Source organism: Oreochromis aureus, linkage group 10 (assembly GCF_013358895.1).
Source record: "Oreochromis aureus strain Israel breed Guangdong linkage group 10, ZZ_aureus, whole genome shotgun sequence".
Lineage (NCBI taxonomy): Eukaryota > Metazoa > Chordata > Actinopteri > Cichliformes > Cichlidae > Oreochromis > Oreochromis aureus.
In genome coordinates, this window is record NC_052951.1 from 10,736,505 (window position 1) to 10,753,717 (window position 17,213).

The 17,213-nt window shown below is 40.8% G+C and overlaps 1 protein-coding gene across 1 annotated transcript; it reads left to right on the forward strand.

Moving 5' to 3' along the window:
• The first annotated feature begins 4,655 nt into the window (after window positions 1-4,655).
• adssl (adenylosuccinate synthase, like) lies at window positions 4,656-12,264 on the forward strand. Its single transcript, XM_031751102.2, has 13 exons — window positions 4,656-4,971; window positions 5,455-5,557; window positions 6,057-6,125; window positions 7,496-7,546; window positions 7,622-7,688; window positions 7,809-7,916; window positions 8,357-8,438; window positions 9,112-9,238; window positions 9,345-9,499; window positions 9,895-10,019; window positions 10,159-10,256; window positions 11,192-11,341; window positions 11,454-12,264. The coding sequence occupies exons 1-13, from the start codon at window positions 4,738-4,740 to the stop codon at window positions 11,504-11,506; spliced, it is 1,422 nt and encodes a 473-aa protein (XP_031606962.1). The 5' UTR covers window positions 4,656-4,737; the 3' UTR covers window positions 11,507-12,264.
• The last annotated feature ends 4,949 nt before the right edge of the window (window positions 12,265-17,213 follow it).

The window sequence follows — 17,213 nt, forward strand, 5'->3', positions numbered from 1 at the left end:
CTGTTTTTATGTTGAATGCAGTACCACTGCATTTTGCTTTTACACAATATCTCAACCTCATTCAGAGATGTGGTTCTACTTGCACGTGTTGAGCAGCTACTTTAAAGCATCGCTACACACTCTGTTACTGTGTGTTACTTTTAGTATCAGTGCTTTGTGTCACATGTCGTGCTGTTTTTTAAATTTATAATTCAGGGTGATGTAACACCCCCCCCCCCCCCCGCCCCCCCGCCCCCCAATGTATCAAAGTGCCCTCTTCCAATCTTTAATGCACCGTTCAATCAGCCGTTTATTGTCCTGTTGTTCAGCCTGGCTCTGTTGCTACACTCCACAGTATTTTGATTCCTCCTGCTATTGCTTCATACTTCTCAGCTACATAACTGCTTATTCCACTAAGTGTGCTTAGGTGTGTGTGTGTTTGTATGCATGTATGAGAAAAACAGTAAATGTACATTGCACCCCATCCTACTATTCTTACTACTGCTATTGTTAAAACAATCCTTTAGAGGCTAACAAGAGCTGAACTTTTTCAAACTCATAGAAAGCCCAGTTCTCTGAGCGTTTCGTTTTTTATTGTATTGTGCAGGCCATTTGAGGCAGTCAATACATATTTTGTGCAGGGCGACAAAAGAGATGTGACTTGACACTGGCCCTACCCTCCGTGCCACTCAGTATGGAATCAGGATGTTGGACAGAGGGGCTGGGCGCTGGACCTGTTAAATATTGACCGCGAGTGTAATAATTAACTTTGCTCCAACTCCTGATCTCTTAAACTGGCCGCTCTGCCTCGTTGCCATTTCGCCGCTGTCACTGCTGACATTTACATCTTAAAAAACCAAAACATGCACTGCCAATATCCACGAAGGTGGGACTTCACCTGTCTCGGTCCCGTGTGCTGAGTTTCTACTCGTCTTGGCTGCAACCCGCGTTCTGCTGCTCCCAGCGCTGGCTCTGTGTGTCACGACACCCTGCTGCTCAAACCTTTGGCCTCCTCTGCAAAATCCACTGGGCCGCGTTGAGCGCGAAGGTGAGTATGACTTATTTTTTGTTTGTTTTTTTAGTCACAATAACAAAACAAAACCAAGTGATGACCGGGCAAGACCCAGCTTCATCTTTCCTACGTTTATAACTTCAGAACATAACTAAATCTACTGGATCGTTGTTTGGATCAGTGATCAGACGAGACACATGCTGTTTTCAAATGAATGCTAATGTGTCTGCTTGAAAGCAATTTAGTGCAGTCTGATTGATTCATTCAAAACAATTAAAACAAAGCAAGTACAAGAACAGCAGCTGGTCTAAGTGTAACTGCTGGTCTTTGAATTGCTTTATTGTTCTGTTTTTCTTTTCTTTTGTTTTTTTCTGTGCAGTTTTACTACAAGGCAAAGTCTACAGACATAAGCCTGCAAGCTGAACAAGGCAGGGTGAAAAAGAAACTTACTTTTACTTACGTTTACTACAAGACCTAAAATCAACTTGATTACAGTCAAACTTGGTAATCTGACGTTTGAGATTTATCCTCATAATTACTTAGTAAAACTTGATAATTATTAGAAGACTCATTTAGGCGTAAGCAGGAAATGCTAGGATAGCAGGTACACAGGTCAGACACACCCTTTTACTCACACATTGAAAGCCCTCATGTTGACAGCTGCCATAAAATCTGTGTTATCTCTACAGGCCTTGGCCCTTTGGACATGCTGTTGGAGCAGCGTGAGCAATGATGCCGTTTACTTCAGGTTATAAAAACTGGGAGGAGGAAATTGCCAGGTCAAAGTCACTTGCAAGAGGAGACTCCTCTCGTACTAAAACGGCTGCCTCCGAGTCCAAATGCTGAGTCCACCTCTGGGCTCTCTTTTGGTGCTTCTCTCCTCTTCAACAAACTGGACCCTGATCCAAAGACAGGTTTGTTCATCAGTCCGAGCGGTGTGCCTCGTGCTGTTTATCATCGGCGACGAGCCTTCTGGTGCTTGCTGGATGTAACAGCAACTCCATGTGGAAGCTGTGTCTGTTCCAGTGGAGGTGCTGTTACTTGCAGAGATCTACCAAAGACGACAAGAAGCCAGCACGCAATTGCTTTTATTTTCCATTCTGCTTTTTTTTTTGTGAGTGTTACTACGTCTTTGAAAGATTGGTATGTAGCTAAAGAGAGATGGGGCACAAGGTGATGACCTATGAATTGACAGCCAGTGATTTCCAGCCTCTGCCTGTCAGTTCTGTAGGCCACTGCTGCGTTCGTCCTGCTGAGCGTGTACAGGTACACGACCGTTTTATCTCCCACATGCCTTCACTAATAAATAAACTGTGACTTTTTTGTGATTTTTTTTTAAGGATGGCATTGCTGAAAAAAAGTATACGCGGTGAATAAAACCTTATTGTGTTGCTCAGCGAGTCTGTCATTTTGCACTGATGGTCTATTCAAATAACCACCTGTAACCTCAAACAGTGAAATTGTAAATGATGAGCTCACCCTGAAAGTGCACCAGTGTATTGCACGAATATATTTATGATCTACTAATCATTACAGGACAATGATACTAACTGCAAAGAGGAAGTAAGCTCAGTACAAAAGTGTTGATGTGACACTGGACCACTGCAGAACCTGATGTGTCTGCATGCCTGTAAATGAAACAGGCAACAAGTAGTGCAGATAAATTTAACCCTACTAAAAAACCTGAGGTAAATCAGCGATTTCCATATTGGAAATTATATACTGAATGTCTTCATAATATATAATGTGGCAGGGAGATATATAATGTCCTCTTAATTAAAATGCAACCTCCAGGCGATTGTATTATTATAATAATCATCCTTAAACAAAGGATGTTCACTTTTTGAATGCACCGTTGCATCAGCAATTTACTATTTTAAATATGTTGCATGTTTGTGGGACTGTTAAATGTTGTAATGGATATTGTTAATAAATAAAACAGTGAATTCTTATCAGATAGTTTGTGTGTTCATGACATTCAGCCTTCTTCAACTGCTCCTCATAATACAGTGTGAGGCAGTGCAGGAGAAGTCTCGTTTGACTTTAACTGAGGTAAAAAGGTAAGCAACCATCAGCTCTGCCTGTTTTTATCAGAGGGTTATGATGTAGTGATGATCAGAGAAATTCCTGCTTAAAAGAAATGTTGTTGTCCCTGTGCTGCACAGTGTTGCACAGATAAGACAGATGTGGGAAGATTCATGATCTTTATTGCCGTTATGGAAGAATATAGTCAGCAAATTACAGTTATACTAACCTCACATGGTGCCTAACACTTCAGCAAGAGATAAATACTGACACATATAAATTCTAAAAAGCATATATTATATTTTTTTCTTTTTAAATACATCACTTACATCGTTAAAATGAAAATGGCTACATCTGCAGTAGTAGAGTATTGGACAAACTGGTATGAATATATATTTAAAATATATGGAACTATTTAAACTTGTACTGCAGAAAATAAACTTCAGTGTACTGCATGTAGTGCGCCTGTTTGTTTCTGTACATGCAGCAAGAAACTAACAGTGACATGAGCTGGAGTACCTACTACCACAGTGTTGCAGACTCTCCTGACAATCAACAGAGCCATCCCCCAGCAGCAGGGCGCAAAAACAAATCGACTTACAGCCTACAAACTCTCCAGATTCTGAACAAGCTTTTGTGAGACCTGCTGGAACTAGCTCAGTCCACACAGTCCCCACCCAACAACATAAGGACCCAAAGGGTCTGTGCCAAGCACCACAGCAAAGGGCAGGTGTGGGGGGTCTTTGCAATATTAGAGTCTGAATGTGGTGGTTGATTAGTGAACTCCTGCTCTTTTGGGTGGCTTATGTGAGGGGCGGGTTGTGACACAGGCTGAAATGAATCCAGTGTGAATTTCGTGCTGTAAACTGGGAAATCACAGCACAACGAGCCACTTTACAACATCCGCCATTTTGACTTAAGGAATGAAGCAAGCAGCGCACGTAATTTCCAATATTCTCTGACAGCAATCACATTGAGCCAACACAATATGCTATCTCTTAAACACATGTGTAAGATTTTATTGTGGATAACGTCCAGATATCAAACTAACGTTGGCGCGATTTTATTTATTTATTATTTCACCAATGTAAGTTTCCCTGTGGCAGATCAGACACATGCATGTACTGTCTTTATAGAACAAAAATAGGAATCTACCTTTGCTGTATTTTTTAGATTTATTATTAGATTTGCTTCTTTTAAAAACACACCTTCGTAGATACTGACAGTGCAGCAAAGTAAATAATTAATTTAGTCTTTCAGTGTTCTCAGATGACTTGCTCACTGGTGCCCTCTGCTGTTCCACTGACCGAATTGCTCTCTATTGCAGTTTTAAAAGGGAACTTTAATTTATTGCTCAAATTACCAACTGACGAGTTAAATACAATGAAAGGGAAAAAACAGAATACACTAAAAAGAAAATCGCAAATGTTGAAAAAAAAAAACCTTTGATAGCAGAAGTGGAGATCAGTGAGTGTGTTACTTTTAAATTAGACAAAAAACAATTTAACAGAGCGACAAGGCGTTTATATAGCAGATAGTCAGCATAAATCGACATGATAGATAGTGATAATAATTATGCGTGAACACATATGTTTTATATTCAGGGGGAAGAAAAAGTAAAGCTAAAAGAGGATGTCCCAAAAAGCGGAAGTCGAGCACTTCCCGTAGAGGACAGAACGCGCCAATACGATTTTCCGGTTTGCGGAAAGAGGGGCAGCAGCATGGCATCCGAAAGCAGCATGGCTAACATTAATGGTCGGGAGAACACGTCCCTGAACGGGGAGCCGGTCGTTAAACGACCGCGGGAGGGTGTCCCGCAGGAGCACCCGCTCAGGACTCCGAAGGAGCCGCAGAACAAAGTGACCGTCGTGCTCGGAGCGCAGTGGGGAGACGAAGGAAAAGGCAAAGTAGTGGACTTACTCGCCATGGATGCGGATATTGTGTGCAGGTGCCAGGTACCAAGCTACGCTGTCGATCTTTTGTCACCTTTTACCCTTAAACACACCACTTCTTACACTTTTCTTGGGCTTAAATCGTGTTGTGAATATAACGCGGGGCTCTGGTAAGCCTCGTTAACGTTTAGCTGCTGTTAAATATTCATGGCCGACGTCAACAACCTTGGCTGACCTCCCCGGATGTAGAGCTGCTGTGGCGCTAACGAGCACTGCTAACTAAGTTCGGTCGTTTTTAAGTAATGTGGTGCTTCGAAATCCATACAGTTTTACAGAGTTAGACAAATGACCGTGAACATGACATTATATAATGGAATGACGCACCTACGAAAAAAAGTGCTATTGTTTACTTTGTTAAAGCCACACAGCCCCTACAGGAACAGGAGCTTTTAACCCTTTGTTCACATTGAACATGTTTTACCACAACACGACATTGTATCGGTCTTATGCTGTGAGCAGGTTATGGATGTTATGTTGTGTTCACAGGGAGGAAACAATGCAGGTCACACCGTGGTTGTGGATTCTGTGGAGTACGACTTCCATCTGCTGCCCAGTGGGGTGCTCAACAAGAAGGCCATCTCATTCATTGGTAAGGACGCGCCTTGAGTTTTGAAAGTCTTGCTGATGGTGAAGCGTGATGAAGATGCCATAATGCATTAATAATCACCTTTATCAGAGTGAACGTCAGACATATGCAGACAGTCTTATCAGTCCGTCTGTTTCACGCTGTTAAGGACATGACCCAGATCCTGTGTTATTAAGGCTCGTCTAGATAATAAAAAGAACTCCTAGTCAATGCAGTTTTACAGCCACAGGAATTAAACCATTTACAGTGTGCTGTTGTGCTTAAAACATTCCTCATCTCTTTGTTGTTTGTTTTGTTTGGATGTCATGCTTTTAATAGATTTTGTTTCCAGTAGGCTTACTGTAAAAACAGGAAACTGGGAGAGGGGATGCACTAAGATGTCATCCAAACAAAAGCTGAGGGAAAACATGAGCAGTTTGTTTCCCACACTGGAACACTTGATGCTAAAGTGTATAAAATGAGCTAATACAAGGCTTGTTAAAAGTTCAGTTTCACCTTACAGGTAACGGAGTGGTGATACACCTGCCGGGTCTGTTTGAGGAGGCCGAAAAGAATCTGCGTAAAGGCAAAGGTACAGTGTCACAGCATAAAGGATCATTTCATACAAAAAAAAAGATATTTGTATTATTAAAATAAAAGTGGGACGTGTTGTAAAATGGCATTATATAATATTCAAAAAATGGATAAGAGGGAGACCGACCCCCTATATATCTTTGTTTTTGGAAAAATGTATATCCTTATTTTGGATTTGAAACATTGAGATGGGGTTGTGTAATATTAAAAACAACATTGTACTAATTAACTTGCTTATTTCACAACCAGCTACGTTAATTAGTAACATTTCTGGCTATAAAAACAGCTTCCCAGAGTCTTTTTTTTTGTAACATTTGTCAGTGTTCAAAATTGCAGATACACAGGGAATGCCATCATTTAGATAATAAGCTGGTATCTGTGATGGTATGAGTATCTCTCCCTATTTAATGCTGAATAAGATCAGCATGAAATGAGATTTTTCTGGAAAGGCCTTGGATGTTGAAGCAAGATGCTGCCAAAGGACATGCTGCATGTATTCCAGCAGCATGGCTTTCGTAGAAAGAGGCTGGGAGATAAAACTGGCCTTCCTACCAGACCTGAAAACATTTAGAGCTTATTGAAATTAGGAGGCTCCAAACTGGCTGACAGCGTTCCAGAAATAGTGCAGTGGGTGTCCTCAGTTCACCAATACCCCTTTTCCACTAGTACCTTCTCAGCTCGACTTGACGTGGCTCATCTCAACTCTGTTTCACTCATTTTCCATTACAATTGAGTACCACTTGATGTGCGGGGGGTCGTTACAGCAACGTGATCGAGAGTCTCGTGATGTCATTTATGCCACAACAAAGGAGCACATGGAGGCGATGTTATACCTGCTGCTCAGTCTGTGGCTTTTTGTCAGGCTCTGTGATCACAGTGTTCTTTTGTGTAACCATTTCACTTGTCAGGTTTCAAAAATGGCAGTTTTGATTTTTATTAAGGAGACACTCTGATGACTGATGCCGCTTATTAGCCAGTTGGTGGCGTGCAGCCTGATGTCACAATTTCAGATTGTCTCGGATTGCTTGGAAACCCCGGCCAAGCAGGTACTAAAAAAAGTACCTGGCACCTAATGGAAAACCTTGAAAACCGATCCGACCCGAGTAGGTACTAGTGGAAAAGGCCTATAAAGTTTACTGAGTGTTAAATGAAGATGTGAGGCAGCAAAGTGGTAGCCATGCTCTTGTCTCACCTCTCACTCTCAACATTTAACATCTCACTAGTTCAGTGGTCTTATGCTTTTCATGAAGCAAATGTTTATTAGTGTGTGTGTGTACGCACGCATCAATAATAATGCAGAAGAAGAGGAAAAAAGATGCTTCCTGCAGTAAAACCATTGCACCATGTGAATTGTTGTTTCCTGTGCAGGATTACAAGGATGGGAGGAAAGATTAAAGATTTCAGATCGCGCCCACATCGGTGAGTAAGAGTTTCTCCTCAAAGTTTTGAGTAACACACGTGTTCTTATTGACAGTCTCGTTTGTCCTCCTGTAGTGTTCAACTTCCATCAAGCTGTTGATGGAATCCAGGAGCAGCAGAGGCAGCAGCAAGAAGGGAAAAAGTAAATCAAAAATGTTATGACTGTTAATAATAACATGCAGTTTAACAGTATTAAAGACTGGGGATGATTTTGTGTTTATTTACTTCCTAATGGACTTTGTTGTGTTTGTTTGTGCTTCAGTTTAGGGACCACTAAGAAGGGCATCGGCCCTGCCTACTCCTCGAAAGCTGCCCGGAACGGTCTGCGAGTCTGTGACCTCGTCTCAGATTTCAAAGTTTTTGAGGAGAAGTAAGCGCTTTGTTTTTCCTCTACCTCATGTCACACACAGTCTTATCACCTCACCATAACATGATAACGTGGCCGCCGACAGGAACGCTGTTTAAGTGACTTTGAATCATAGATTGGTCAGATGGCAAGTTTAGGCATACATTTTAAGGATTTTAATAAAATGGAACATCTCACAGACAAAACATGAGGTACAATAACTGGACTAACACGTTAGTCCAGTTATTGTCAGTTTATGTAATCTCCTACCAGCAGGTGGCAGCACCCATCTATGGAAAACAGCTGAAAAAGCTTTTATGGAAACCTTATGTAACTTAGTCTTTCTCTCCTGTATGTCAGGTTAAAACTCTGAGTGGAAGCACAGCTGCATAAAGACAGGCTCCACATAAACATGCATTAACGCGTCTTAACTAATAATCTGTCCTGCCTGTCATATTTTGCAGGTTTCGCATGCTGGCGGAACATTTTCGCACCATGTACCCAAACCTTAATGTCGACATCGACAGCGAACTGGAACAGTTGAAGGTGAGGTCTGCTTATCACATAGAGGTGTTTCATTGTATTATATGGCTCAAGTATTGGTGTTGGGCCTACATAACAAGAGGAAAAATCACAGGTATAAAGGTTAATGATGGGTGAATTTCATTTAGCTGCCTATGTTACTAGGAGTTCTTATATGCACTGTATTCATAGCTGTAAAAGCACAGGTGACGTTAACAGTGGTAAGGCTAAGATAGTGGACCTATACCTGTAGTCTGACTATCTTAGCTTGTACCATGTCTGAATCCCGTCCAGTTTGTTTGATTAGTGTGATAGCTGCATAACATCTTTGTGCATGGTTTATCCAGAGTGCAGCTCTAGCTGTGAGCAGAGTAGCCCCACTCCTCTGCTGTTTAAACCTTTTGTTATGAGGGTCAGCTTATTCAAAGAAAATCAGCTTCCAGAGACCGTCTGACCCGACCTCTGTTCTATGTGGAAGTGTAAACTTTCATCTATCCACAGTTCAGTTTCTTTGCAGTCGTGCTGTGGCCAGTTTTGATCAGGGAGGGGATGTCGGGGTTTCAGCCATGTTTGCTGGACTTGCATGTATCTGAGAAAAATGATTTCTAATGACAGCACCATAAACGGATTATTTACTTAGTAGTATAGGTAAGTCTTATAGATTTTCATCAAGTAATATTTTTGTGTGTGTTCTCAGGAATACACAGAGAGACTGCGTCCTCTGGTAACTGACGGGGTGTACTTCATGCACAAAGCTCTTACTGGACCCAGTAAGAAAATCCTGGTGGAGGGAGCCAACGCTGCTCTCCTGGATATTGACTTTGGTGAGCATCTGCAGGTTTTTAAATATTTGAATTGAGATGATGGACGTGTTGTTTTGTTTGTTTGTTTTTTTTGCTTCCTCACATTAGCAGGTGTTTTTCTGTTCAGGCACGTATCCTTTCGTGACATCTTCTAACTGCACTGTTGGAGGCGTATGCACCGGGCTCGGGGTGCCTCCGTCCTACGTTGGCCGAGTGTACGGCGTTGTCAAAGCATACACCACCCGTGTGGGTGTTGGTGCGTTTCCAACAGAACAGGATAACGTGAGTAAAAAGATTTTAAAAAATCCTAGTTACTTCCTGCAGTTTCTACTGTGTGTCCAATATGGACTGTAACATCATCAGTTGCTCAGCCTCTGTGGTCAGCTGCCATCCTGATGTTACAGACGCATGATTGTGGCCAAACTTACGTCAATTCAGATCCCCCAGATTACAGCAAATACTCGGTACTGTAGAGAGCATGACAGTGGAGTGTGCAAGCAGGTGTGGTACTAGAGATGAATATATGCTTATCTGACTTTCTGTACAAAATAAAGTTATCAGAGCAGGTAGTATTGGTGTGATCGCCTTTTAAATCAAGGAATATGCTTCCCATTTATTTATTGTTTTTTTTCCCCTCTTTAAACTCTGACTTTGTGTGTCTCTTTCTTGCTCCGCAGGAGACTGGGAATCTGTTACAGAGTAGAGGCAGAGAGTTCGGTGTGACCACGGGCAGAAGAAGGCGTTGTGGTTGGCTGGACCTGATTTTGGTCAGATATGCCCACATGGTCAATGGCTTCTCTGCGTAAGGAACATTCAAACGATTTCAGAATATTTCCCTCGCTGGCTGATGTAATTACTGGCATCGTTGCTATGTTTAGAAGCAAGTTTCACCATGCGCTCTTTGTGTTGTGATCAAAGCTGAACACAAATCCTTTCTGCAGAATTGCCCTGACGAAGCTGGACATTTTGGACACGCTGCCTGAGATTAAAGTGGCCGTGGCATATAAGGTTAATGGACAACCTCTGCCAAGTTTTCCAGGTAGGACATTCCCACAAGGTTTTTCTAGATCTGTAGAAAAATGGTATAAATGTAACGGTTCGAAAGAACAGTTTGAGCCCAGTTTAGAGCTTAAAGTCAGGATTTAGTGTTTCTGTGACTCAATAAATTCTGAAACAAATGTCACAATAATGTAAAAAGATATGAGGATGTACACATTCTTCAGAATAGTGCTATCCTTATACATTTGAGTCTAACAGTTGATCGCATGACCTTTTGAAGTCTTTGATTGTTTATGGCTGGTCAGTTATCCAGACCGCTGGGACAGAAAAACCCCTCCAACCAGACAATCGCAAACACAACTGTGCTCCATAAAAGGAAGTTGAGATTGATTCCTGACTTCACACAGGATTTGAACAGTGCTCTCCGAGGTGGCTGCTCTCTGCTTACATCCATCGTGTCTGTTTCTCACATTTTACTTGTTATTCACCTGATCTGCTGCCACGGCCCTTAGAAGGCTACATTTGCACATTTCCTCCTCAGGCCACTTAAACAACAATATGCTGAAAAGTTATTATAGATTTTTCTTTTCTTCTTTTTTTTGTTTGTTAGAGATGCCTAGAAACATGTTGCCTACTCCAGCTTTATTGACAGAAATATAATTTCTGGTTTCATGTGAATGGGGGGGGTGTCTTTATTTCACATGGGTCAGCTTTTTTTTTTCCAGCAGGAAGTGCAACATCCTGACTTTGTCAAAATCTATTCAGACGCAGCTTTATCTTCTTCATCTCTCTGTTTGTACTAGAAGAAGTTGAATCATTAAGTTAATGAATCCGAAGGGTCTCCTCTGTTTAAAATGGCACCAGAGCTGCACAAAAACAGCATGTTATCATTTCTTTTTGCTCAGTGGGTTTTTGTGGGCCAGTGCGCTGGATTTCCCAGGACCGATTTTTCTCTGAACGATGCTTCTTTTGCAGCAAACATGGACGATTTGACACAAGTGAAAGTGGAATACGAAACGTTGCCCGGCTGGTGCTGCAGCACGGAGACGGCTCGGAGTTTCGAGGAGCTTCCGGTGCAGGCTCAAAATTACATTCGGTTCATCGAGGAGTTCCTGCAAGTGCCAGGTTTGTAAAGAGATACTTTACTTTAATGGGGATGGAAACTGCAGCCAACGTCTTTGTTCGCTTTGCCAAAACCTGCCAATCGAATTTTGGTCCCTGCGTCTTCTCATTTCAGTGAAGTGGGTCGGAGTCGGCAAGTCCAGGGAGAGCATCATCAAACTGTTTTGATCTCTCCGTCTTCTGCTTCCCCCGCCTCCCCCCTGCAGTCCTCAACGCCAGCTCAGATGATACCTTGAGGTTTTCATAGGTTTACCAGAAGAGTTTAAAATGCACACTCTACCCGGTAGGAATACTTTACCAGCAAAGGTACCTGTGAAGCCTTTTAGTTGCTGCTTGTCCAACACATCCACGGTAATTCTTCAGCTATAATTTATGCATTCCACCAATTCTACGTATTAATGAGGGTCTTGAAATTTAAAAAGCTTGTACAAATAAGTCAATTATTCTTGAAGCCATTCCTCAGTATATTTTTAACATTGGAGGCTAATTTAGCTCATTTGACATCTGTTCACCATGCAGTTATTTTTTTACCTGTAGAGCCACTGATGAACAGGTGTGGAAGCCGTTTGTATTTAAAGGTTATTTTCCGACTTTGTTATTAGAGGGTGAGCCATGTTGTGGTTGTGAACTTTTCTATTGAGCAATTTTAGATCACTTTACGAGACAAGACATGAATCAATCTCATTTATTAAGTTTGTAACATACTCTCTATGGTGATTGTTGGAATGGACGTATTGCTTTGAAACAATTGTTAATAAAAGTAAAAAAAAAAAGCATAAATTGACACTAAGCAACTTTAGTTGAAGACATTTTCACATCAACACACAGATTTGCTACGTTAGTTGATCATTTTGTGTATTTGGTCCATCATGTATGATGCTTACTCAACTTGCTATTAAATAAAAGTCAACAAAAGGAAACCCTGATATTTAGTGAGTCTTCTTCTTTTCTAATGCAGTGAATTGTTTCCTGGAAGCATGTTTTATTCCAAAAACCTGCTCTGTACAGATCCCAGTACTCCTGATGGTTTTAGCAGACTGAGAGAAGAAAGGAGGCTCACAGTATTTCAGCAGCTTCATGCATTTTTCAGTCGGCTGCCACCCTGAAATATTTTTTCTCTCAATCTTTCTTAGTTTGCACCCTCTTTAAGTTGACTTCCTTTTAAAAGCTTTTCAGAACGCGAAGGTATTAGATTAGAGTGTAAAGTGGATTCTTTTGCCAATCGATAAGAGGTGTAACTGTACTGGGGCTTCCCAGATATTCAGACTTTCTAATGGTTTAAAGGCCCTGAACAGGCGCACAGGTGTTCTCTGCTACTCCGGCTCATTGGACATCTCAGGATGATGATGGGATGTTTGTTGGTGGGAAATTAAATGATTAAAGTGTGTAAACTTAATATCTTGTATCAAAACTAGTAAGACGGATGGGGAGATGCAAAAACCTACAATTGATTTTGCCATTAAGAGCAGCTTAACTTTAAATACTGAGCCCCACCAGGTTTCTTCTGTTTGTTTTATTTATTTACGTCAGGGTTTACTGCTGAACCATCGGGCCGTCCCCGCCCAACCCTAAAGGTGTCTCCACACTAGAAGTGATTTGCTCGTTGAAAACACTGTGGACATTGGCGGCTCTGGTTGCCTACATAACCCTATGAACCTATGAACTGCCAGGTCATATGTCAGCACTATACTGTTCTCTCATTGGTGGTCATTTCAGCGACTTTGCTCAAAGTTGAGATGATATCAACTATTTTTTTGTTTTCTTTTTAAATAGCTAAATGTCATTTGCTTTCTATGGCCTCTGGTCACCATGGCGCTGTGGATCACTACCTGTGTGGATGCAGCTATAAGAGAAAACCCAGCATATAATTTTTCCCCACCAGTCCAGTGCCAGGGTGTGGTGTTAGACTCAGTCTGCATGTCAGCTGCATTGCATAGCATTGCCTATACCTCCATATGGCACCACAAAATTATCTGGTCCAAGGTTAGACACACTGGCCACACGGTGGTCCATGCCTTTGGGAGGGGCAAAAATAAATTCACCAAATCACCCCAATTTTTCCTACCAAGCACCACAAAATAGTTTTGAATTCAGTGTAGCCTTGTGCTCTTATTGGCTCAACAATTAATTATAAATTTAAGCAGTTAATTATGAATTTGTTGGAGTGATTGTTTCAGATTTCACTGCTTTGTTTTCTATAATACTTAAACCCATAACAATATGTTAAATACCTAACTTCACAAACTGGTAAAGGATGAATTCCTGAACCACAGTTTACCATCGGTACATAAAACTCCACGAAGACTTGACGACTTGACTTGACGCTGCTGTAAAAAGTGAAAAACATGTCTGTTGCTGATGTTTGTCCTACTTCTGCACGTTGGAAGTGCATCTTCCCTTAAATGACTAAAGTTGCAAACGTCTGCTAATCAGTCAATTTCCAGTCTAAGAAGTCCCTGCATCATCAAAAATGCCAGAAAGTGAGCTTGCAGTAGACGCAAGGAGGCTTAATTGAAAATAAAGTGCTCATAATAGCAGCGTAGTCCTCCTCCTTTCTGCCCCCTTCCCCTCCCTCTCTTTTATTTACCACCACCTTCCTTTTACATGTAATTGGGAGCACATTTTACATCAGGTCAGTCAGTTTGAGCGTTTGTTGTCTCCGATGTTTGTCCCTGGTTCCTGCTTCCACTTCTCCCACTGGATGGACCTTTAATCAATTCACCTTCAGATTACCAGATCACACATATAACTGAAAGGACACTTATAAGCACTGGTCAGCAAGAAGTAAGTAACTTATTCGCATGATGACTTTAACTATGAGAAATAACATGAGTTGTTATGAATTTTTGATTCCTGCATAACCTCTCAGAGGAGTATATTTTGGGAGTGCTTTTTCCATCACTCCCTAAAGTAAAAAAAAAAAAAAAAAAAAAAGCTTTTCCAGGTATGATTTATGCAGGAGGTACATTTTAGGGGAGCAACTCCGATTTTTGCAGAATTCTGTTTACCACTGAATTCTGCATCTGCATTTCTTTCCCCTTTCCTGTAAACCCTCTTCTTACTCCATGCTGTCATGATTTATGCAGTTGGAGTAATAAGACACCTGTTTCACTGCAGTTGGACTGCGTTCAGATTTTGAAAGAACGGAGAGACAGCAGCTCTCACGCAGATTGAATTGAGGAGCTAAATGCATTTAACAGTTTATTTGGCGAGTGCACGTAATAAATCCAGTGCTGTTGCTCAGCACGCACAGATCGAGTACAAAGTATCTGCAGGAAAAGATTGAGACAGACTTGTCAAGCTTATCTCACTTAGCATAAACTCCTTTGACAAATGCATCTGAATACATTACAACATAATGCACTTGTCTAAGGAATTGCTATCTTGCTGTAATATATACCCACATCCTTTTGTCGCTTAAACTGATAACCCAGCTGGACTAAGGTGTTACTTAGTGTGCTTTTAGTAATCACTGATTAACATGGATTCATATATTACACCGAACTTTATTATCAGTAACATGTACATCGTACAAAACTAGTAAAAAGGTGGTACGCAGTGTAAAATGTAAATAAATGCTGGAACTTTTCTTTTAAAAATTGCACATGTGCCTTGCCTTGTAATTATTTTTGTTTAATATTTTCTGAATAGTTTTTGTTTAAGTTACAGTTCATCTTCTGGGTTGGTTTGCTCGTTAGATATAGATATTACTATAGATGTAATAGCATGTAATAACATGTAATAACATTTTTTTTTACCAAATAAACAAAAACTAATGATACATTCTTCTACTTTTTTATTTTATTTTATTTCAGTTTTCCAAGTATTAAAAAATCATTTGAATTTAAAATGTTTTCAAAAGTCTGGTTTTTATTGTTATATCTGTGAACTAAGATATTTTTTTACATCTAGTTGTAGTTTTTAGTTTAGTTTTAGGCAACTGTAATATCATTGGAATTAAGTTTCGCTGCATCTACTGCACTGTTTAAGAGCCATAATGGCGTGCATTTTCATACATGGCAGGAGTAAGCTGCACATCTGTGAAGGCGCCAGATTCTCTGTGTGTTTGGCAAAAATCTAAAGCCATTCCCATTAAGTTACGGTAAAGTGACAGACCTGAATGAGCCGATTATCCTTTTCACATTTTCACACGTAGTGCTATGATGACCTTATAAATTCAGATTAACATGCCACCACGTTGATACCCATAACTCTGACTGGGTTTTTTTGGGCTCTAACACCAAGAAATCCTGGATGTGTCAAATTTTTTTTGCAGTGCATCCCTCAGTTGAAGAAAGACTGCTTCTACGGGTTTGCTGTGAATCACACGATGTAAATAAGCAAGTAAATAAAGCCTATTTAAATAAGACAAACCCCAGTCACAGAGTTCTTTGAAGAAGTACTGATAAAATCAGCCCACACCAAAAGGAGAAATGGACATGCATTTCACTCAACTGTTCTTTTACTGATTTAAACAAACTAGCTAAAGCAGGCTAGCTAAAAAATAGTTGGCATGAAACAGCAGTACACACCATCACCACTGACCACCACGGCAGTCGCTTTGGTGGCCTGTCCCAATCTTCTCAATCCCAAAATGTTTTTTCGCCACCACCACCGCACCCTCAACTCTTCAAATCCCTTTTTCTAATTCAGCTTTAGCACACAGCAGCACAGGTATCTGCTGTCTGGTTGGATCTTCAGCATCGTTCAACTGTCCTGAATTTTGCCTTTTTGCACCTGTAGCTGTCGGGAACTTCAGCAGACTACCAGCATGGCTACCGTGGTGAATTGGCAATTTTTGCCACGGCAGTATCTCAACCTGTGTAGGATCAGCTGAGTTACTATTTCAGCCTAACCCTGGAAAATTTAGGTGGAAAGATCACAGTGAATCTGTCCCTAAATTTCTTATGATAACGTACTTTAGACTTCTGGTTAAAATGAATTAGAAGTGTAGGATTAGATGTATTGGATTAATTGTTGAGTGTTAATCTTAACTGCCCAACCAGTGAAAACAATCCTCATGTCCTCCTGTGTGAATAACAGCAAACCATTCATCAGATTTAGTGTTAGATGATTAAATAAGGTTCTAGTCACTTTGACACTTTTATCCAGATGAGAGTGATTGTTTCCAGGATGGCAGTGCCTCCAAGCGTTAGGTAAGAGTGGTCACGAGTTATTTACAGAGCATGAAATGGTCTGTTAACAAATCTCAACCCACTTTAACACTCATAAGATCACGTTAAAACAAAAATGTTTAAGGTATTTGAACAATCTTTTAACAACAGATTGTTACTTCATATGGTTTCCCACACATCCTGAGCACAAGTTGGCTGCTTCTCCTGCAATCTGTGGCCCAACCCATCCCTAACTATGTCATTTGGGTGACTGTTGATTGCCAGCTCTCCAGCACTCTGCTTCTTGGTAAAATAGCTCTTCCAGAAACTCAAGTTGTGCACTGTTGAAGAATAATGTTCCCACAAAGCAAATTTTTTCTACAATCTTTGTGGGATGTTACATTCAGGAAATTGCTTTCAATGGCCTTGAGTTCTGAATAAATCATAAAAGCGTCATTAGCAAAGCGTCATGGGAGCCCATTTTGATCTTAAGTGGGCCGGAACACTGAAACTTTCTTTTCTGTCAGTGTAAACAAGTTTAACTACACATTCAATCCTTCAGATATCTTAATGTAAGACAAATAAGTGCAATGGTATGTCTCAGTTTTTCCACATAAAGAAATTCTGCTTGACTCAATGAAAGAAATCTGTCATCACAACTCTCTGAGCTTAAGTTGTAAGTAATAAATCTGTAGTTCTGGTTGGTATAGTGTGAATGCCCAGGGGAGGGGTCTTTATCAGTAGCCATGGCTGTAAAACCT

What these genes read in the sequence shown, in the direction of transcription:
- adssl (XM_031751102.2), top strand. Translation starts at nt 4,738, where the DNA reads ATGGCATCCGAAAGCAGCATGGCTAACATTAATGGTCGGGAGAACACG. An exon ending in ATGGTCAATGGCTTCTCTGC is followed by an intron (nt 10,020 to 10,158) that starts GTAAGGAACATT and finishes TCCTTTCTGCAG; the next exon opens with AATTGCCCTGACGAAGCTGG. An exon ending in ACCTCTGCCAAGTTTTCCAG is followed by an intron (nt 10,257 to 11,191) that starts GTAGGACATTCC and finishes CTTCTTTTGCAG; the next exon opens with CAAACATGGACGATTTGACA.